The 21,160-nt window shown below is 41.2% G+C and overlaps 1 protein-coding gene across 1 annotated transcript; it reads right to left on the bottom strand.

Annotated features, from left to right (window-relative positions):
- Positions 1–1,772: 1,772 nt before the first annotated feature.
- On the bottom strand, positions 1,773–20,015 carry LOC21402700 (cysteine desulfurase 1, chloroplastic). The gene is made up of 10 exons (XM_010107965.2): positions 19,612–20,015; positions 19,064–19,197; positions 18,701–18,860; positions 3,502–3,688; positions 3,136–3,281; positions 2,990–3,062; positions 2,784–2,847; positions 2,616–2,715; positions 2,281–2,439; positions 1,773–2,167 (listed from the first exon to the last, which is right to left on the bottom strand). Exons 1-10 carry the CDS (start codon positions 19,816–19,818, stop codon positions 1,997–1,999), a joined length of 1,401 nt encoding a protein of 466 aa, XP_010106267.2. The 5' UTR covers positions 19,819–20,015; the 3' UTR covers positions 1,773–1,996.
- Positions 20,016–21,160: the final 1,145 nt, after the last annotated feature.

Genomic DNA, 21,160 nt, shown 5'->3' with positions numbered 1-21,160 from the left:
AACTAATAAAATTTTCTTATTGACTAAAATTTACAGAAATTATTAGAAACAAGTGCAATTTTAAGTGAAAATTACTTTATGATGATTAATTTTAAGTGAAAATATCTAATAAACTCTTGGGTTGTTTGGTTTGAGGATTCGCACTCCGATTCGAATTATGGTTCATGGTTCGCTACAGTATTTTCTCTCACAAAAAATACACATAAATAAAAAATAATTCTAATCTTATGATTATAATCTATGAACCAAACGTCTACTTAAAAATTGTACTACTTCTTACACTTGTGTTCCTAATAAATTCAACGAAATGAACACGCACACGTGCTCTAGAGTTGCCTCCAACTAGTTCTTCAATTCAGACCACCCTCGGGCACGGTGCGTACTTTAAATTTGAAAACTTCTGACGTATTAATGAAAACCAATAACGCGCACGCTAACCTCTTCTTCTATGTAGCAAGCATCGTTCAACAGATCATACGTACAATTTTTAACGTCATAAATAGTGTCAAACGAACTATATTAGGACACGTTATTTAAAATAAAAAACATGAAATACCTATCTTACTTTTACACGTTTTAGTGTTTGAGATTATTACGTATCATATACTTTGTTAGACAATTTAAAATACCAAAATTAGACAGTAGATCTCTGTAATTTTTGTACGTGCCAACGGTAGTCTCCACAGGTGAAAAAATTGGACGCCAGCCATTTATCATCCTTTTTCGAGGAAGAAACATCGTCAAACTTCCATGTATACTTGCAATTAAATTCAGGTTCATCATCCAGCACAGTCAAACGCTCTCCTTTGAATGTATTTTTTATGACAAAAACCTCTTCCCCAAGAGTGCAATTGTCATTCAGAAGAAAGCCATTGGAAGGATATTCTTGAATGTCTTAAGATCGATGAATTTGGCAACACCCTATATATATATATGTATATATATCTATCGATATAAATTGAGGGATCCAAATTTCAAGCAATAAACTCGGAAATAATGAAAAAAGGTGTTTGACCCTACAATGCTATGTAGCATCAAAATTTAGTAGAAAATTCTCACAAAAATTTTAGGGATTCTTTATGGTGGAACCTCAAAAAGTGCTCCACCAGTGAAATACTATTTTTTTAACTGTTAGATTAAGTTTTTAACAGTCAAATTTGTACAACCTCGTATTAAAAATTTATAGCGCGACACACAAAATTACTCTTATTATAGATCTTACCGTTGAAAAAGTAATCTAACAGTAAAAAAACAACACTCCACCGATAGAGCACTTATTGGGATTCCATCCGAAAGAATCTCAATTTTATGACGGACCAAGTCTGAGAATTTACCACGAAATTGACAAATTAAAGATATAGGCATAGAGCACTTTGAGAAGCTCAAAATAGAGAATGGTAACTTTTACACGGTAAGAAAAGGAAAAAACAGAAAATTGAAATAAAAAAAGGACTTTTTCTAAGGAAGATTGAGGGAAATAGGTCCAGATGTGAGGTCCAAATTTGAGAGGAATTAAAATTAATATGTCAATATTTAAGAGAAGTTAATAAATAGGCCAATCTGATGTACAGCTGGATTTACAACCAACTAAAATTTCAAAAATACACTCGGTAAATCTTAGATTTACTGTGTATAGCTCAAGGAGTTATGACATAAATCTGTAAGATACAAAACATCACAACATGCTTTTCAACAAAAGAACGTCCCCTTGGAAAAGTTTTACTAATCATCAGATAACATTTTAACAAAAAAAATAAAAATAAAAATAAATTAAACCTCTTGTATACATTGTTTGGACTTTGGACGCAGATTCAAAGCAATAATCTTACGGTATTCAATTAAAATAAAGATAAATTATTGAAAGAAGGTGAGAAGATTAGCTCCTTCCCAAGTAAGGCTTGAAATAATAATGCTACAAACTTTATCTGGTTCAGTATAATATAAGCAAACAGATTGGTATAAATGTACAAAAGATTGGGTAGAGATATTGTTGGCTCTACTTGAAAGAGTTGAAGAAGTTGACAGTATCATTTAGGGCGTGAATGAAGTAGTCGACATCCTCTTTGGTATTGTACAAGTAAAGACTTACACGGGCACTCGCACTGATTCCTAAACTGCGATGAAGGGGTTGAGCACAGTGGTGACCAGATCTGATAGCCACACCATGCTGAATTTACGCGTATGTTAGTGGTCATTTGAGATCCCTTTCGCAACAATTAAGAGTATGTGTTCTCAAATCTTTTCTTAAGAATTACCAGACTTATAAATCTTGTTGGTTACCTGTTGATCAAGAAAAGTAGCAATGTCCGTTGGGTGAATGCTCTCAATATTGAATGAACAAAGTGCAGCACGACGGACATTTTCTGAAGGTACTGGCCCATATATGCGAACATTAGGAACTGATCGAAGGCTTTCGTATAGATAGTTTGCCAGGTCTACCTGTAAAAACAATAAACTAAAATAAAAATCCACCCAAAAAAAAAAAAAAAGTGACGTGGAGAGATGCATTGGATGTCCCATTTCCTAGCTTCTAAAGGTAATGAGGCTAGTGTCAGCCTTCTCTAGCAGAAGAGAAACTGGAGGGGGAAAAAAAGCATAGAAACGTTTTAACTAACCTCATAATCATGTATCCTTTGCATACTGATTGCTGACAAATAATCAATTGCTGCTCCTAATCCTACTGCTTCTCCGATTGCTGGTGTTCCAGCTTCAAATCTGATTTAGTAAAAGGTTGATGAATACACATGCACCAGACAGTAAAATTCTAAACAAGTTCCACCGACCTGGATGGTGGTTCTGCGTAAGTGGAATGATCTAGAAATACATCAGAGATCATCTCACCACCACCTAAAAGATGTGAAATCATTAGTACTGTAATAAATCGCAAATACCACAACTCCAACCCAGTATTATAGATGTGAAAGAACTTTTGCAAAGAGAAATTAAATTCGGAACGCACAAAGTCAACTTCAAAAGGACGTTAAGTTACCTAAGAATGGAGGCATGGAAGACAAGATATCGCTCTTTCCATATAGGAATCCGACGCCTGTAGGCCCACACATCTGAAGCATTTCCTTAACTTGATAACTAGCCCACAAGCCTAAAATTTCAAAAAGAATAAAGCAGTATCCTAACCTTATGAGAAGATGCAACAAGAAAATCAGCATCAAGGTTCTGAACATCAACCGCCATGTGAGGAACACTCTGACAAGCATCGACTAATACTTTGGCTCCAACATCATGCGCCCAAATCACAATGTCTTCAACAGGAAGAACGGATGCTAAAAAAAGAGAAATATATATATATATATATATATATATGTAAATATGGCCATTTAGTTTAATGCGCAAAACTTCTAAAAGCATAATCATATAAATTGATATCATATCAGACATGCAGAAACATATACGAGACACGTATAGAAGCCAAATTTTTGAGTCCTGTAAAGAGACAGCGGAATGGAGTATATAACACACACAAAAGGAAAGGGAGAGACATACCCAACACATTTGAGACATGATGAACTACTACAAGTTTTGTTCTCGTCGACAACAATTTTTTCAACATGTCTATATCTGGAACCTCATCTTGATTTAAGCTCACAAATTTCAGAACAGCACCAGTCTTTTGGGCTACAAATTGCCAAGGAACAATAGCACTGTGATGTTCAGCTATTGTAAGTACAATCTGCAAAATAGGAATATTACGTATATGTAAAGTAGGATATGCAGATTGCTAAATGATGCTAAAGTTCATCCCATGTGAAACCCTGAAAAAATTATAAAACATTGTGGTGAAAAAGCGCATGTACATGTTTGCTGCTTTGAAACAGAGTGCATTTAATGAATATGTTTTTCCAACCTCAACGGGAAAGACAACTCGCAGAACATAATAGAGGAATAACACAACTACTTGCAGTCCGCAATAAATTTATTAAAAGGAAAACAAATATTACACCAAGCCCAGGGGCAACTTAGGAAGCCTAACCCGTCAAAGAATGCTAAACCATAGAATATACATTTCATCATCTTTTTTTCTCTGTTCTTTTTTTCTTTTTTGTCTTTTTGAAGAAACCTCACAGAGGAGGTGAAAGAAATTTATCAAAACGAAGAACAAAATATTACACCTAGCCAGAGGGGAACTTAGTGGTATGTGTGCAAGTGTGTGTCATCACAAAAGAACAAATCAACCAAGCTCAGCTACACTGCATATCTCTTAATCATTAACTCAAACTAAGAGCATATGTCTTTTCAATACAACTATAAGATTAGGTCCTAAAACCTTCATAAATAGGCCGAGCAAATGCATCACAGGCATGAAGATGCTTTAAAATTAAAGTTGATAAGAGAGTGCACTCACAATCTAGCTGACGTGACAGTAAATGCCAGCAAAAAAAAAAAAAAAAACAAACAAACAAAAAATGACAAGTCACTTTCCGTGGCTTCTTTGTGAAACAACTATGGACACCCTACAGATCCACTAGGTCTTGCATCTGTACAAAAACCATCAAGCTTGATTTCAAAATTTAATGCCCGAAGAACTCACGTGGAAGTTCCAAACTGTTAGTTAGCTCAGTATTATCTGATGTCTCTTAATCAATGGCCATAACTTTAACAAGAAAGAAAATCCATCTAGCTCTATCAAATCCATGAATAGGTGAGGTTACACCCATGATGGATTAGAGAATAAGCCACTGATCCTTTATGAAGCAAGCAACATGCAGGTGGGCTTCCTAGGTTACTAGAACTTATGTATATGTCGGTTGTGGATCCCACTGGGATATTGTTAGGCACAAAGGGGTGTCGTCTAGGAAATACGACAAGGTTTATCAAAGGGGTGCGAGACATGTTTTTGGTTGGGGAAGGGACATGAGTGCATGAGTGGGGAGCGGTCAAATAGGAGGCTGCTAACGTGGATGCTAGGTGGTTAGGCTTAGGTATTAGCGACCTAGGGATTAGGGTGGCTGTAACGGTTTTGGGTGGGTTTAAGGGGCATGATTGTTTAGGGGGGATTTTATCATATTTTTACTAGACTATTCTATTGCTGTATGACCGAGTTGAGCTCGTGGTTTCCCGGCGAGATTAATGAATTTGATTCCTTTGGTTGAGGTTTCCTTTCAGTAACTTAGTTGTGGTGTTTTGGTTTCCGTTGTGTGGGTGTGTTCCGGTTGTGTGTTGTTGGACTGGTTTTGCAAGGTACTGGAGGTCCAACAGTTTGGTATCAGAGCGTTGGTCTTGGGAGGGCGTTAATGGCGAAAGCTACAACTCGAGCAGATCGAATGGAGGAGGTAGAGAAAAAATTGGAAGAACTGAATGGGAAGCTTACCAGTGTAACCGAGATGAATGAACGGTTTGCTGGGTTACTGCGGATGGAAGAGATGCTCAAAAATCTTCCTCAGCTGGTGGCGAAAATGGTGAGTTCTCAACAGATGAAGGTGAGAGAGGCGGAAGTGGAGAACTCTGCCATGGCGAAGGGGAAGACCCCCGTGATGGAAAGCTCCGGAGGCAAAGAATCGGAGATGCTGCTGACAATGGTCGTCCTCACTACCATGGACGAGCGGATGGAATCCGCCATCGAAGGCCGGAATTGGAGGAAGATGAACGGACCCAAAATGTCGCGGGAAATCGAGACACCGCCTGGAGAGAGATTGAGCAGCGGAACTTCGAGCATGAGTGAAGACGGAGGGGGGAGTTAAGCCCGCCATGGCCGCGTGGTGACCTTAGTCCACTAGGCTACCAGAGATGTAGGAATTCAAACTAGCCGTATAGGGCATTAGTTAGTTTCCTAATTTTGTGGATCTATAGTTACTAGAAGATATTATTCTATTGTATATAGCTGGAAGTGATTTTCTGTTAGTATCTGATTTTTAGCTCCTAGAAATCAGGATCAATCTCAACGGATCCTTGTGTATATATATGTTCCTAATTGTTTCTAATGAATCATCAGAAAATTCCAATTATATTATGCTTCATGGTATCAGAGCCACAGGTTTCTGAACCCTAGTTTCCATCTCTCTGGCCGCCGGCCCTAGCTCTAGTTCATCTCTCTGACCGCCGGCCCTAGACCTTCCTCTATTCCCATATTTTTCACCTCTGTGAAAATTGAGCCCCTACTCTCTTACTCTCTCAGAAATCTCGTCCACCATGGCAGACTCTAAGCAGACTTCCAGGGACTCATCTTCATCTACCACTTCATCTCTCAATACTCCTATCAATCCTCATATCACTCCCGAAAACAGTATGACCCCTATCATCAACCACAAACTCAATGGCCACAACTATCTCCAATGGTCTCACTCCATGATGATGTTTATCAGTGGACGAGGACGTGATGATTATCTTACAGGTGTGGCTGTCCAACCAGATTCTAGTGACTCTAAATTCAAAACTTGGAGGGCAGAAAACAACCTAGTTATGTCTTGGTTAATTAGTTCAATGACTACTAAAATAGGAGAAAACTTCCTCCTTTACACTTCAGCCCAAGAAATATGGGACGCAGCTCGTGATACATTCTCCAGCAGTGAAAACACTGCAGAACTCTTTCACGTGGAGAGTATCCTACATGACCTGCGACAAGGAGAGAATACAGTCACCATTTTCTTCACCACTCTGACGAGGTATTGGCAACAATTGGACCTATTTGAATCTCATGAATGGAAGTGCCCTGATGACCGCACCTGTTTCAAGAGAATAGTAGAGACCAAACGCATCTTCAAATTCCTGATGGGTCTTGATAAGTCTCTTGATGAGGTGCGAGGTCAAATACTCGGAACCAAGCCCTTGCCCAGTCTCCGGGAAGCCTTTTTCAAGGTACGTCGAGAGGAAAGCCGCAAACGAGTCATGATGGGACATTCAAACACACCCATTTCCACTGATGGCTCAGCCCTTGCCGCTGCCAGAGACCACCCGTCCACGGTTGAACCAGCCGCCTGGGCTGCTCACGGAACCTCTCAGACTCCTGGCGACAATCGGCCACGAAGGGGACGTCCCTGGTGCGACCATTGTAAGAAGACTGGCCATGTCAAAAAAACCTGCTGGAAGTTACATGGAAAGCCACCAGATTGGAAGCCAAATAGGGCTACTGGTGACCGTGAGAGTCGGGGATATATAGTCTCAATAGAAGGAACTAAAACCCAGAACCAAGTCTCCTTCACAAAGGACCAACTAGAACTTCTTCAGCACCTGATGCGCAGGGAGCGGGTCTGTCAGCCGGCTCAGTGGCAACAGGCGCAGGGAGCGGGTCTGTGAACAACAGTGGAAATCAGGCCCTTCATGTTGCCCAGTCACCCTCAACCTCTTGGATAGTAGATTCAGGCGCATCAGATCACATGACAGGTGAGAGATCACTTTTCTCAACTTATACTCCATGTCTGGGACAGTGCGTATTGCCAATGGTTCACGCTCGAGAGTTGGTGGAATGGGAACCATATATCTCTCGAGCAATATTACTCTACATTCAGTGTTATTTGTACCTGACCTTGATTATAACCTACTCTCTGTCAGCAAACTAAACTGTGATCTTAACTGTGAGACTAAATTTTTTGCCAAATCTTGTGTTTTTTAGGACTTGGGTTCGGAGAAGACGATTGGCAATGCTGAACTTTGTGCAGGCGTATATCTCCTCAAAGTAGACACCTCTTCTGCCCCAGATCAGAGTCATAATAAGAATAGGGTCAAACCTCAGTGTTGGCCATTCAGAGTCATGAGTCAACAAGTCAGTCCAATAAAAACAGTGCAATAATGTTGTGGCACTACCGTCTAGGTCATCCAAATTTCTTGTATTTGAAACGCCTATTTCCATCATTGTTCATTAATTAAGATGCCAAGTTATTTCAATGTGATGTTTGCCAACTATCAAAGCACACCCGAAGTACATATATCCCACGACCACACACCAACTCACCCATTTTCACTTATCCATGGGGATATCTGGGGACCGACCAGAATTCCCAATATTTATGGAGCTCGGTGGTTCCTATTTGATGATCATACCCGGTTAAGCTGGACTTTCCTCATGAAAGATAAATCTGAAACCAGCCAAATCTTCAAAAATTTTCATGTCATGATTCACACTCAATTTCAGGCCACCATTCAAGTCCTCAAAACTGACAATGCCCGTGACTTTTTCAACTCCGTTCTTAGTCCTTATCTCCAATCATATGGCATTGTTCATCAAAGCTCATGTGTGGACACACCCCAACAGAATGGTGTGGCAGAACGCAAAAATCGTCATGTGCTTGAAGTTGCTCGTTCATTACTCTTCCAGTCTAATGTACCTAAGAAATTCTGGGGTGAGGCTGTTCTTACAACCACCTATCTCATCAATAGGATGCCCTCACATATTCTCCATTTCAAAACTCCAGTGAACACTTTTCTTGACTCCTATCCACACTCACATTTACTCTCTCAAATTCCCCTTAGAATATTCGGATGCACAACATTTATTCATATCTACCCTCACAGCCGGGGCAAACTGGATGAAAGAGCACTCAAATGCATCTTCATTGGATACTCACCAAACAAAAAGGGATATAAATGTTTTTCACCTATCACCAAAAAGGTCTATCATACCATGGATATCACATTCTTTGAAGATAAGCCTTTCTATCCCAATTCTGTAATTCAGGGGGAGACAAACACACATGAATCACAAAATTGGGACTGGACTTCTCTCATTAACCCGGTAACAAGTCCAACTCCATGCAATTCTGCCCCTACTTTACCTAACCCGCAACCTCCATCATCTTCTACTCCACAGACTTCACCGAGCCCTCCAAACACTGTTGAGCCACCATCCCATGAGTCCCATGAGTCAGTAATGTACCCAAAGCATCTCCTTCTTCCTAATGAGGCAATAAGAGTCTGTACTAGGAGACAACAACTTCAACAGCATGTTCAAAATCAGCAAAGCCAGCCGTCCAATCCAAGCTCAAGAAATCCAGAAATAACGCAGGGTAAGGCTGAATCTAACACAGAATATAGTGTTGAGAAAGTGACAGGATATGACCCAGACTCAGACCTACCGATTCCTCAGAGAAAGGGAGTTCGCTCATGTACACAACATCCCATCCGCAACTATATGACATACTCCAAACTGTCCCAGAGATTCAGGGCATTTGTGACTACTCTAGACAACATCCAGATTCCCAGAACAGTTCATGATGCATTAAAGGTTCCAGAATGAAGAGCAGCCACTCTAGAAGAATTTCAAGCTCTTGAAAAAAACGGCACATGGACCCTAACAACTCTACCACCGGGGAAGCGAACAGTTGGGTGCGAGGGGATTTTCTCAGTGAAACAAAAAGCTGATGGAAGCATTGAACGATTCAAAGCCCGTTTGGTAGCCAAGGGCTACACTCAATCATACGGAATTGACTATCAAGAGACATTTGCGCCTGTAGCCAAACTCAATACAGTGCGAGTTTTGTTATCCATTGCCGTGAACCAAGATTGGCCCTTAATCCAACTTGATGTGAAGAATGCCTTTTTGAATGGTGACTTAGTCGAAGAACGAAACCGATCATATGCGAGGCAGAGTTTGTAGGCTACGAAAGTCACTATACGGGCTCAAGCAATCACCTCGAGCATGGTTCGACAAATTCGCGAGGGTACTAAAACAAGATGGCTACTTACAGTCACAAGCCGATCACACTCTATTCTTCAAACACTTCACCAATGGTAAGATTACTGTGCTAATAGTGTATGTGGATGATATAGTTCTAACTGGAGATCATGAAGAGGAAATAAGGAGACTTAAGCTTCTGTTGTCCAAAGAGTTTGAAATCAAGGACTTGGGTCATCTAAGGTATTTTTTGGGAATGGAAGTGGCTAGGTCAAAGGCTGGAATTTCAGTTTCCCAACGAAAGTATGTATTGGACCTCTTAAAGGAAACCGGGATGAGTGGGTGTAGGCCGGTGGACACTCCGATGGATCCTAACACGAAGTTGATGCTTCTAACTGAAGAGATGGCGGTAGATAAAGGACAATATCAACGCCTAGTCGGCAAGCTGATCTACTTGACTCATACACGTCCAGATATAAGCTTTGCAGTGAGCCGTGTTAGTCAGTTCCTAAGCAATCCCTCGGTCACACACATGGAGGCAGTGGACCGGATTCTTAGATACCTCAAAAGGGATCTCGGAAAGGGACTCATGTTCAAAAAGACCCTTAATCACTCTCTAGAGGTTTACACGGATGCAGATTGGGCTGGATCCCCCATTGACCGAAAATCAACCTCAGGGTATTGCTCCTATGTATGGGGAAATCTGGTGACATGGCGAAGTAAGAAACAGCAGGTGGTAGCACGCAGTAGTGCTGAGGCAGAATTTCGAGCCTTGGCTCAAGGTATTTGTGAAGGAATCTGGTTAAAACGGCTGCTAGATGAACTTAAAGGTGGCATTTCAGGGCCTATAGATATGATGTGCGACAACCAATCAGCTATAGCTATTGCCAGAAATCCTATCCATCATGATAGAACGAAGCATGTTGAGATCGACAGACATTTCATCAGCGAGAAGATAGAGAGCAATGTTGTATCACTAAAACATGTACCATCTAGACATCAAGCAGCGGACATCCTCACAAAGGCACTCTTTTGTCCAAACTTTATTGAGCTAAGTTCTAAACTTGGTTTAATGAGTATATACCATCTAGTTTGAGGGGGAGTGTAGGAATTCAAACTAGCCGTATAGGGCATTATTTAGTTTCCCGATTTTGTGGATCTATAGTTACTAGAAGATATTATTCTATTGTATATAGCTGGAAGTGATTTTCTGTTAGTATCTGATTTTTAGCTCCTAGAAATCAGGATCAATCTCAACAGATCCTTGTGTATATAAATGTATCTAATTGTTTCTAATGAATCATCAGAAAATTCCAATTATATTCTGCTTCAGGAGGCAGGGCCGCAATCCTCTCTGCATGGAACTGGGTGTCTTCAACGAGGATGGTTGGGATCCATGGGTCATAAGAGCAGACTGATTTTTTCGGGTTCATGGTGTTCAACTGGAGGAGCAGGTCGAAGTGGTGGCTGATTATCTCATGGGCCAGGCATGGGATTACTATGAGTGGGCCTTGGGAGAGGACCCAAACCTGTCTTGGGAAGAGCTTAGAGAGTCCATGGGTTTAAGGTTTAGGCCGGCTGAGTTCAGAACAGTGGAAGAGCAATTGATTGGGTTGAGACAGTTAGGAACTGTGGCGGACTATGGCGAGCGATTCTAGCAACTATCGGCCCGAGCGCGAGGGTGGACCTGTCGGGCTACGTTAGCTGCGTTTTTGAACGGGCTCAGTCCAGCAATCCAGGTTGATGTGCGCATGTTTGGCCCACGGAATGTGCATGAAGCCTTACAACTTAGCCCCTAGTTGGAAGATAAGATGCGGCAAATGCACCGTTGTTTTGGACAGGGTCCTTCAACGCGACGAGTCGTTTGGGGTCACAACACCCCACACACATCGCACCTATTTTACCTACTCCTAGGGGAGGGACAAATCAGGGGCGTCCGCTGGACCCCGTTCAACAGGGAGTCTCACAGGCGGAGAGGCAACGTTGGCAGGAAGAAGGGCAGTGCTTCCCGTTGTGGGGAAAAATGGGACCATGGTCATCGTTGTCAGACGGGTCAACTGAAAGTTATGTAGGCCGAAACGGAGGGAGCTGTCCTCAATGAAGACCAGACACCGCCAGATCCGGCAGAAGAGGAGTATGATACCGAAGATGAGTTGATGGCATTACAACCCGACGTTACTCTGCATTCTCTAGCCGGTGTTAACAGTGGGGAGACGCTGAAGCTTTTTGGACAGATTAAGGAGGACTGGGTAAGTGTCTTGATCGATAGCGGTGCTAACTCATCTTTCATAAGTTGGGCTCTAGTAAAAAAATTGAATTTGGGGTTGGAGGAAATTCTAGATTATGGCATCCGTGTTGGGGACGGATTTTGTGTAACCATAAACCGGGTTTGTTGTGGGGTTAAATTAATCTTACAGGGAGTGGCATTTGTTGTAGATTTATTTCCCTTTGATATACCCGGAGTTGATGTGGTTTTAGGGGCTGGATGGTTGAAAACATTGGGCTCATACAGAGCCAACTATGCCCAATTTTGGATGGAAATTGAAAAGAATGGGGAGAAACACATTTTGAAGGGGGTTCCTAAGTTATCCCGTTGCCAAGCCTCGGTAAAGAAGCTGACCAAATTGGTGAAACAGGGGTATATGGTGGAATGGCAACGAAAAGTTGACATTTCGGAAGGTGAGATGGTGACAGGCGTTAGAGGGTACTTGGTGGACTTGTAGGAGTTTACAGACGTATTTAGTGAGCACCTTGGCCTACCTCCGGCTAGAAAAGGGGACCATACCATTACCCTCATTCCGATGGCCAAGCCCCCTAACATTCGGCCCTACCGCTACCCACATGCACAGAAAAATGAGATTGAACGGTTGGTTTCAGAAATGGCCGCTTCGGGCTTCATACGCCCAAGCCAGAGTCCTTATTCAAGTCCCGTTCTGCTGGTGCTCAAAAAAGACGGCAGTTGGCACTTTTGCTTGGATTATAGGGAGTTGAATAAACTCACGGTGCCAGATAAGTTTCCACCCGTCATTGAGGAGCTGCTAGATGAGTTGCATGGAGCTTCGTGCTTCTCCAAACTCGACCTCACGAGCGGGTACCACCAAATTCGTATGCGACTAGAGGATATAGAAAAGACCGCATTCAGGACACACCAACGCGCCGGTGACCTTTCAGTCGATCATGACTGACTTGTTCCGCCCTCTTTTATGCAGGTTCGTGTTGGTTTTCCTTGATGACATCTTGGTGTACAGCAAGGATGCGGCGGAGCATTACGAGCACCTGCGTACCGTATTGGGGATCCTACAGGAGAATCAGTTTGTGCTAAATGTCAAGAAATGCATGTTTTTCAGAGATGCAGTGGAGTATTTGGGACACCGCATCAGTGCGCAGGGGGTTGCCGCTGAGCTAGATAAAAATCAGAGTATGTTGGATTGGCCGACTCCTAAATCGGCAAAAGGGGTGAGAGGTTTCTTAGGGTTGACGGGGTATTACAGGCGCTTTGTGCGCAATTATGGCACAGTGGCCCGCCCGTTGGCAGAGTTACTCAAGAAGGGGGAGTTCCAGTGGACCGAAGCAGCTGAGGGGGCATTCCGGGAATTGAAAAGGCACATGACCGAAACCCCAGTTCTGGCACTTCCGGATTTCCATAAGCCTTTCGTAGTTGAGGCTGATGCGTCTGGTGAGGGGATCGGTGCTGTTATGACGCAAGAGGGGAGACCAATAGCCTACTTTAGCAAAGGGCTTTCCCCACGGTCCATGTCCAAATCAGTGTAAGAGCGTGAGCTCATGGCCTTAGTGCTCGCCGTGCAAAAGTGGAGGCCGTACTTTTTGGGTAGGAAGTTCATTGTCATGACGGACCAAAAGTCGTTGCGGTATCTCCTGGATCAATGCGTTGCTACGCCAGGACAACAGAAGTGGTTGGTAAAGCTACTTGGCTATGAATTTGAGATCGCGTACAGGTCAAGAAAAGAGAATACGGTGGTAGATGCTCTTTCCCGACGAGGAGGTTGGTTGCGTGGTGATTATTTGTTGGCCATCTCAGGACCTAGTTTTCTGGATTTGTCTTCTATTGAGGAGGGAATACTCAAGGATGAGCATTTGCGGGGAATTCGGGACCGATTAGCTTCAGGGAGAGAGGCCGAGAAGGGGTACACTCTTCTCAATGGAGTTCTGCTGTATAGGGGTAGAATCGCTATACCACCTAACCCTTCACTTCGGCAGCGGCTGCTCGAGGAGTTCCATTCTACCGCAACTGGGGGCCATTCAGGGATTTTACGCACTTTCCGCCGCATTGGAACCAACGTCTATTAGCCTGGTATTGCTAAGGATGTACAGAGGTTTGTAGGGGAATGCGCGGTGTGTCAGCGCAAGAAAGTGGAATCCTCTAGCCCCGCCGGGTTATTACAGCCGCCGCCCATACCGGAAGATGTGTGGGAGGATATTTCCATGGATTTCATTGAGGGCTTTACCCAAGTCCTGTGGTTTTGAGGTGATTTTTGTTGTGGTGGACCGGCTTACCAAGTTCGCCCACTTCATTGCGTTGAAACATCCTTATACAACACAGACAGTAACGGAGGTGTTTTGTCAGGAGGTGGTCCGCCTACATGGTACACCCCGGAGTATCGTTAGTGATCGGGACAAGGTCACCAGCTGGTTCTGGAGGGAGCTATTCCGTTTACAAGAGACCACTCTTCGCATGAGCTCGGCCTATCACCCTCAAACCGATGGACAGATAGAGGTCCTCAATCGTTGCTTGGAGACTTATCTGCGCTGTTTTGTTAGTGACCAGCCCAAATATTGGAGCCGTTGGTTATGTTGGGCGGAGTATTGGTACAACACCAACTACCAAGGTGCCGTTCAGACTACCCCATTTCAGGTCTTGTATGGGCGCAGCCCCCCTACTCTGGTTCGTTATCACGAAGGGAGGACTCCAATCGGTTTCCGTGGAGATGCAATTGATGGAGAGGGGCGAACAGCTGAAGAGGTTGAGGTTGAACTTGACGCATGCTCAGCAGCGGTTGAAGCGTTATGTCGATGGCAAGCGACAAGAGAGGCAATTCCAAGTAGGGGAGGCGGCGTGGTTGAAGTTACATCCCTACCGGCAACTATCTGTTGAACGTCGTCCCAACTTGAAATTATCTCCTTGGTACTTTGGCCCTTTTGAGGTATTGGAGAGAGTGGGGCCGGTAGCTTACAGGCTCCGTTTGCCTGAGGGCTCACGCGTGCATCCGGTGTTCCATGTGTCGTTGTTGAAGAAAGTGGTAGGGCCTTATACGCTATCTACCGAGCCTATAGCTATCACCGGGGCCAACCTCGAACCTGAGCCCTTATTTCCGAAGCTACTGCTCGACGGACGGCGGGTCAAGAGGGGATCCAAGGAAATTTGGGAGGCACTCATCAAATGGCATGCGTGACCATTGGAAGAAGCTACCTGGGAAGACGTTGAGGAGATGAAGCTTCGTTTTCTAGATTTTGACCTTGAGGGCAAGGTCAGTTTTCAAGAGGGGAGTAATGTTAGGCACAGAGGGGTGTCGTCTAGGAAATACGACAAGGTTTATCAAAGGGGTGCGAGCAATGTTTTTGGTTGGGGAAGGGAAGTGAGTGCATGAGAGTGAGGAGCAATCGAATAGGAGGCTGCTGACATGGATGCTAGGTGGTTAGGCATAAGTATTAGCGACCTAGGGATTAGGGTGGCTGTAATGGTTTTGGGTGGTTTAAGGGGCATGATCATTTGGGGGGATTTTATCATATTTTTACTATACTATTCTATTATTGTATGACTGAGCTGAGCTCGTGGTTTCCCGGCGAGATTAATGAATTCGATTCCTTTGGTTGACGTTTCCTTTCAGTAACTTAGCTGTGGTGTTTTGGTTTCCGTTGTGTGGGTGTGTTCCGGTTGTGTGTTGTTGGACTGGTTTTGCAGGGACTGGAGGTCCAATAGGTATGTCCTACATCATTCACAATAAAACCTAGAGACTTACACATGAATTTAGCATGATCTCCTCAAAACAGCCTGGCCTTCTTGGACATGGTATCAGGAGTTTTATAGTAAAAATCTCTCGCATATTGACGCCCTTTCACAAAGGCATCGAGCACCCTCAGGCAGCAAATCAACTACATGGGGGTTTTTTTTTTTTTTGTGTGGCTAAAAAGTAGGACTCGAGTTAAATATGTATTTTCAAAACTGAAACTTAACAAAGAAACATAACCTCTCTGTGCAGTTTTTGTTTTCAGCATTAACAGTCAACGAGATATGCTGATGCCTCTGTTCCACTTTTCAAATCTGAGATTTCAATTACCTTAATGCTACAAGAAGGCCTTGTAATGTATTTTTAAAAAAAAAAACCCTGTACAAGTTCTTTTGATGTTACAATTTTTTACTCTTTTTTTTCATATTTGGCTTCTCAACATTAATGAGTCAATAACGTTTTGGTATTTACCAAATTATCTCCAAGACACATAGTTCTAAGCTATGGTCTTCGCGAAAAATGTTTCATTGCAAACGAGTTAATTTTCTCTATAACAACAGAAAATCAAGAGCCAAATTGAAGCAAAAACATCAAAACAGACCTTTCCAAACCATCAAGATTAAAGAAAGAATAATACTAAATTTCATCTAATAGATACCTAAAAGGATACTAATACTTATATTAGAAAGCTTCCTCTTTTTTTATTTTTTATAAGAAACTGAAGATTTTATTAACAGATAAGAGAATAAAATCTTACAAAGATGGACGAGAAGTCCACCAAGAAAACAAAAACTGCAAATATCACAAATAGATACAATAAAAACTAAGCATAACACTAAGCACCACTATCCCAATGCATCGACCTAGTTCATCATGATTAGGGAGAGAAAGAAATCCTTAAAAGCTGGATCTGTCGAGGCCCATAATGAAACCAGAAATTTTTCGTTTTCAAAAACTTCTTCAGACATTTCTTTCTCCTAAAAAATTCTCTGATTTCTTTCTAGCCAGAGAACCCACAAAATCGCAATCTTGGCTGCCTTCCACATCACACGAGCCTTCCTTCCCTTTCCAGAACCGAACTACTTCACCAAAAAATCACTAACACGAGCAGGCATTGCCAAACTTAGATCGGTGGCCCTGCATAGTTTACTCCAGAGATATCACATAGTTTACTCCAGAGATATCGAGCCATATTGCAATGTAAAAATAAGTGATCTCTAGACTCATTACTACTTTTGCACAGGACACACCAGTTAGGAGAAAGAACAATATGAGGGTTTTTTCTCTGAATCACAAGTATTAACCCTTCTCAGATAAAGCAGCCACATAAATACTTTAACCCTAGAAGGATCACAACATTTCCAAAATCAAATGAAATAGATTAAAAGGAGGGACTGAATTGCTAAGAATCAAGGAATGAAAACAAGAATTGCAAGAAAAGCCTTTTGAATCACCCACCCACACCCTCTGATCAGCAATTGAAGGAGAAAAGGACACATTATTCAAAACAGAACTTAAATCAGAAAAATTGATCACATTCTGTATCAGTAAGATTTCTTCTAAAACCAAAGTTCAAATTCAAATTGGAAACTTCATCAGGATTTGAAACTTCAACTATTTTTGCATTTTTATTGACAATCAATCTATACAGTCTCGGAAAGGAGATTGCCAAAGGCTGATCCCCACACCAATGATCTTTCCAAAAACAAATGGAAGACCCATTACCCACTCTCCATTTCACTCTTTTCCAAACCAAGTGTAATACTTTTCCAAGGGTTCCGATGGGTTCCTCTGGTGACAATGTTAGAATCCCCAATTATTGCGTTGAACTCCATATTTACTTCTAATAATAGTTGCCCATAATGAACCTTGTTCCAAGGGAAATCTCCACACCCATTTCCCTAATAAAGCTTGATTCTTTTTTGACAAATCACCTATTCAAGCCTGTCTTCTTTTTTGCTCAACGAAACAGTTTGCCAAGACACCAAATTGTCTACGCTCCCATTCTCCTGATAATCCCACAGAAACCTCCACATCCGATTCTCTAACTCTTTTGGAAGGCCTAAATACTTCAACAGCCAACTCCCCACCTCCCGAGCCAAGTCAACAATAACTCCATCCTCCACATTAATACCATTCAAAATACTCTTCCCCAAATTAATGTTCAGCCCTGAGCTTCGAGAGAGAAAATTTTAAAGCACAAGAGTATTCCTAAAATTCTCTCTCGAACACTCAATCTACTCAATCCACTTGAGATATATATTTTCTCTCTTCCGATAAACCCTTTTCCCCCCCCATTTCCACAAGCCTTGTCTACCAATCTACTCAATCCATCCGCTACTAAAGTAAACAAGAAAGGCGATAAAGGATCTCCTTGCCTCAATCCCCTAAAAGCCCCGAACCTGCCTCTTGGTTTTCCATTAATCAAAATCGAAAAATTAGCTGACCTAAGGCGGCCCATAAACCAATTACCCATGTAGAACCAAATCCTTTCTTCTCCATCAGTAGTTTTAAAAACAACCAACTCACATGATCATATGCTTTCTCAAAGTCTATTTTGAAAACTAAACCCTCTTTGCCTCTCGCTCTATATTCCTCCACCACTTCATTTGCTACTAGCACTCCATCCAAAATCTGTCTTCCTTTGATAAAAGCACTCTGATTTTTCGAAACTGTTTCCCCCAAAACTTCTTTCAACCCATTCGCCAAAACCTTAGCTAATATCTTGTACAAACTAGATACCAAGCTAATTGGTCTAAAATCCTTGACTTTGCGAGAATTTCTTAGGGATTAGACAAAGGAAAGTACTCTCAGAACCCCCTTTAAATGTTATCTTGTTACATCCATCCAATTCAAAATATTAAAGAGAAAGGAGTCCCTTATCTGTAGAAGCCGAAAAGAACCAGAAAATTATGCCTTTTCAAACAAGTCCCCTGTCTCCATTTCCCTATCCTAAATATTTCTAGCATATTTTTATTTCATAATTCCTTGGGATTAATGAAGTTGCGTTTCTTTTCAGTAAGAGAAATTAAAAGGGAGATGATGATCATCATAATGACAAAAACAACAAAGAAACATTGCATTCTTCATTCAAGAATATAATGCAAAATGAAGTCGCGATAGTCTCATAAAGATGTAAGGAAATAAAATCCATGGAAATTAAGAAATGAACCTCATCATCAGCTTTTAAATTTTGGAGGCCCCACGAGTAAGCCACCAGATTGATAGCTTCAGTGGCATTCCGTGTGAAAACAATCTCACTAGAATCTGATGCATTGATAAAAGTTGCAATCTTCTTTCTTGCCAACTCATACTCTTCTGTTGCCTTTGCACTATTTCCATAAAAACAAAAAATGGAAGGCAATAATATAATAAGAAACTAATGAAAAGTCTCATCCTTCGGAACTATCAAGGCTTAAAACATATCTTTTGGTTGGTGGTATTGTATAGTTCTCACTCAAATAATTTATCTACATCAATCCTGAATTTACAATATCACTCTTGCTTTCTAACAATACAACTAATTATGAAGTACCTCAAATAATGAATTCCACGATGCACGTTCGAATTGTAAGCTTCGTAATAGGTTTGTATAGCTCTCAAGACGGCTGTAGGCTTCTGAGAAGTAGCAGCGTTGTCCAAGTAGACAAGTTTAGAGCCATTTACTTCCTGCAAAATCATGTCAAGGCCCAAAATTCCATATCATGGACTATATAGGTAAAACCATACTCAACAAGCACTCAGATTTCACACTATGAACTAACATTAGCTATTTAGCTCATATCTATCAGAAAAGAAACAGTGAATAAATAGTTCAAAACAACTAAAAACACACAAAACTCCAAAGTTCATGGAAACTCCATCATTGAACTGCAACCACAAGGTTTATTATCCAGTTCCAAAGCAATAGAAAAACGCTATACGTCCCACAAAAATAATCACATACAACTATAATTCACCAAGAATATCTCAGCAACCAAGCAAAAAGTACGCAGAAACCACATAAATTCTACATAATAATACCAAAAGAGAACGACGCTAAAATCAAGAGATTCGATACAACGCCATAAATGAAGGAAAAACCTGGTTGAGAATTGGGAAATCGGGACGGGTGAAGTGACCGAGCGAATTCGCGAACGGAGGAGCAGAAGCGGAGGCAGAAGCGGAGGCGGAAGCGGAGGCGGAGAAGCTTCGAAAGGTTCGAGAAGGTCGGGAGCTTCTCCTGATGATTCTGAAGGATGGGAATTTAATGGCAACAGCCATAGCCGCACCTTCCATGACCACAGCCATTTTCGATTCAGTTATTCCTTAATTCTTCTGGTGAAGAAGAACAAGGTCGAGCGAAAAGCTTTGTTAGCCGCCTCCAATGGAGTTGGAATTGGAGGTAATGGTTATGGCGGCTATGTGTATGAGAGGTTTCAACGCTTAAGTAAGAGTACCAGAGGACTTTCTGCACCCCCACTGCGCCTTAACCTCTTCTAAAAAAATATTTAATTAAACAATTTATATTCCATTCATTTAATATTAAATGACTAAAACACCCCAAAGTTAAAATCCCTAAAAATACCAAAATCAATCCCATGCTCGCTCTCTCCCTCTCAACGTTACCAGACCTGCCAATCGCATCCCAGAACCGCCGTCAGACCGGGAAGTTCGGCCGCCGTCCCAACCAGAAAGCCGGCCGCCTTCCAGAAGCTGTGAGTGCATATTCTATACGTAAATGGGAAAATATTTATATATATATTTGATTTGATTTTCACGGGTGGGACATTGTATTCTTGTTCTGGGAATTATTGATGTACAGAGAATAAATTGTTAAATCTATCACTTTCTTATAAAAATTATCACTGTTAATTTCATTAGTAGACTCTATCTTTCCAAGCATAACGTTGTTTATTTATATTTTTATCATGTTAAAATATACAGCTAACATTCTATATAGTTTAGAATTCGAGTTTTGCTACAGTAAAAAGTTCTCAGAAACAATCACATTTAACTTTTTTATTACAATAAAAAGTTTTAATATAAAGTCATATCTCAACTCAAATTAAAAATTTGAATCAACAAACTAAACAAGCATGATCTTTTTAGCATGAATCCTCGATGTGATAAAGAAACGCCTCTACACAATGGAAGGATTTTATATCATTTATAACATTTAAAGCATAAAGAAAAAAGCCAGCAAGTTGTCATCTTTTTATATCAAGTATCAAATTGCCGCTTAAAAAATACCGAAGATTCTATGTGGTAAAGATTATGGTCCCATTTATTTCACCGATTTAGATTTAAAATTTAAATTTTATTATAGTAAATTTTTTTTAAAAATAATCATATTTAACTTTTTATTACAGTAAAAATTTCTCACATAAAATCACATCTTAATTCAAATTAAAAATCCAAACTAACCAACTAAATGTGCCTCGTAACAACACAGATAACCATAATAATGGAGGAATCTTATTGACGAGGAACAAAGAATAAATACAGAAAGGAGTGTTAAGGTTTATTTCCAGCTAATACAGAAAGGAGTGGTAAGTTTTTTTTCTTCTATTTATTATAATTTGAGAAAGTTCCTTAAAATTTCATCATGTGGCACGTGTCCACCAAGGTTTCTTTAAATTGGACAGGTATC

This window comes from Morus notabilis, unplaced genomic scaffold (assembly GCF_000414095.1).
Source record: "Morus notabilis unplaced genomic scaffold, ASM41409v2 Scaffold62, whole genome shotgun sequence".
NCBI lineage: Eukaryota > Viridiplantae > Streptophyta > Magnoliopsida > Rosales > Moraceae > Morus > Morus notabilis.
This window is presented reverse-complemented; position numbering and strand designations above follow the sequence as displayed.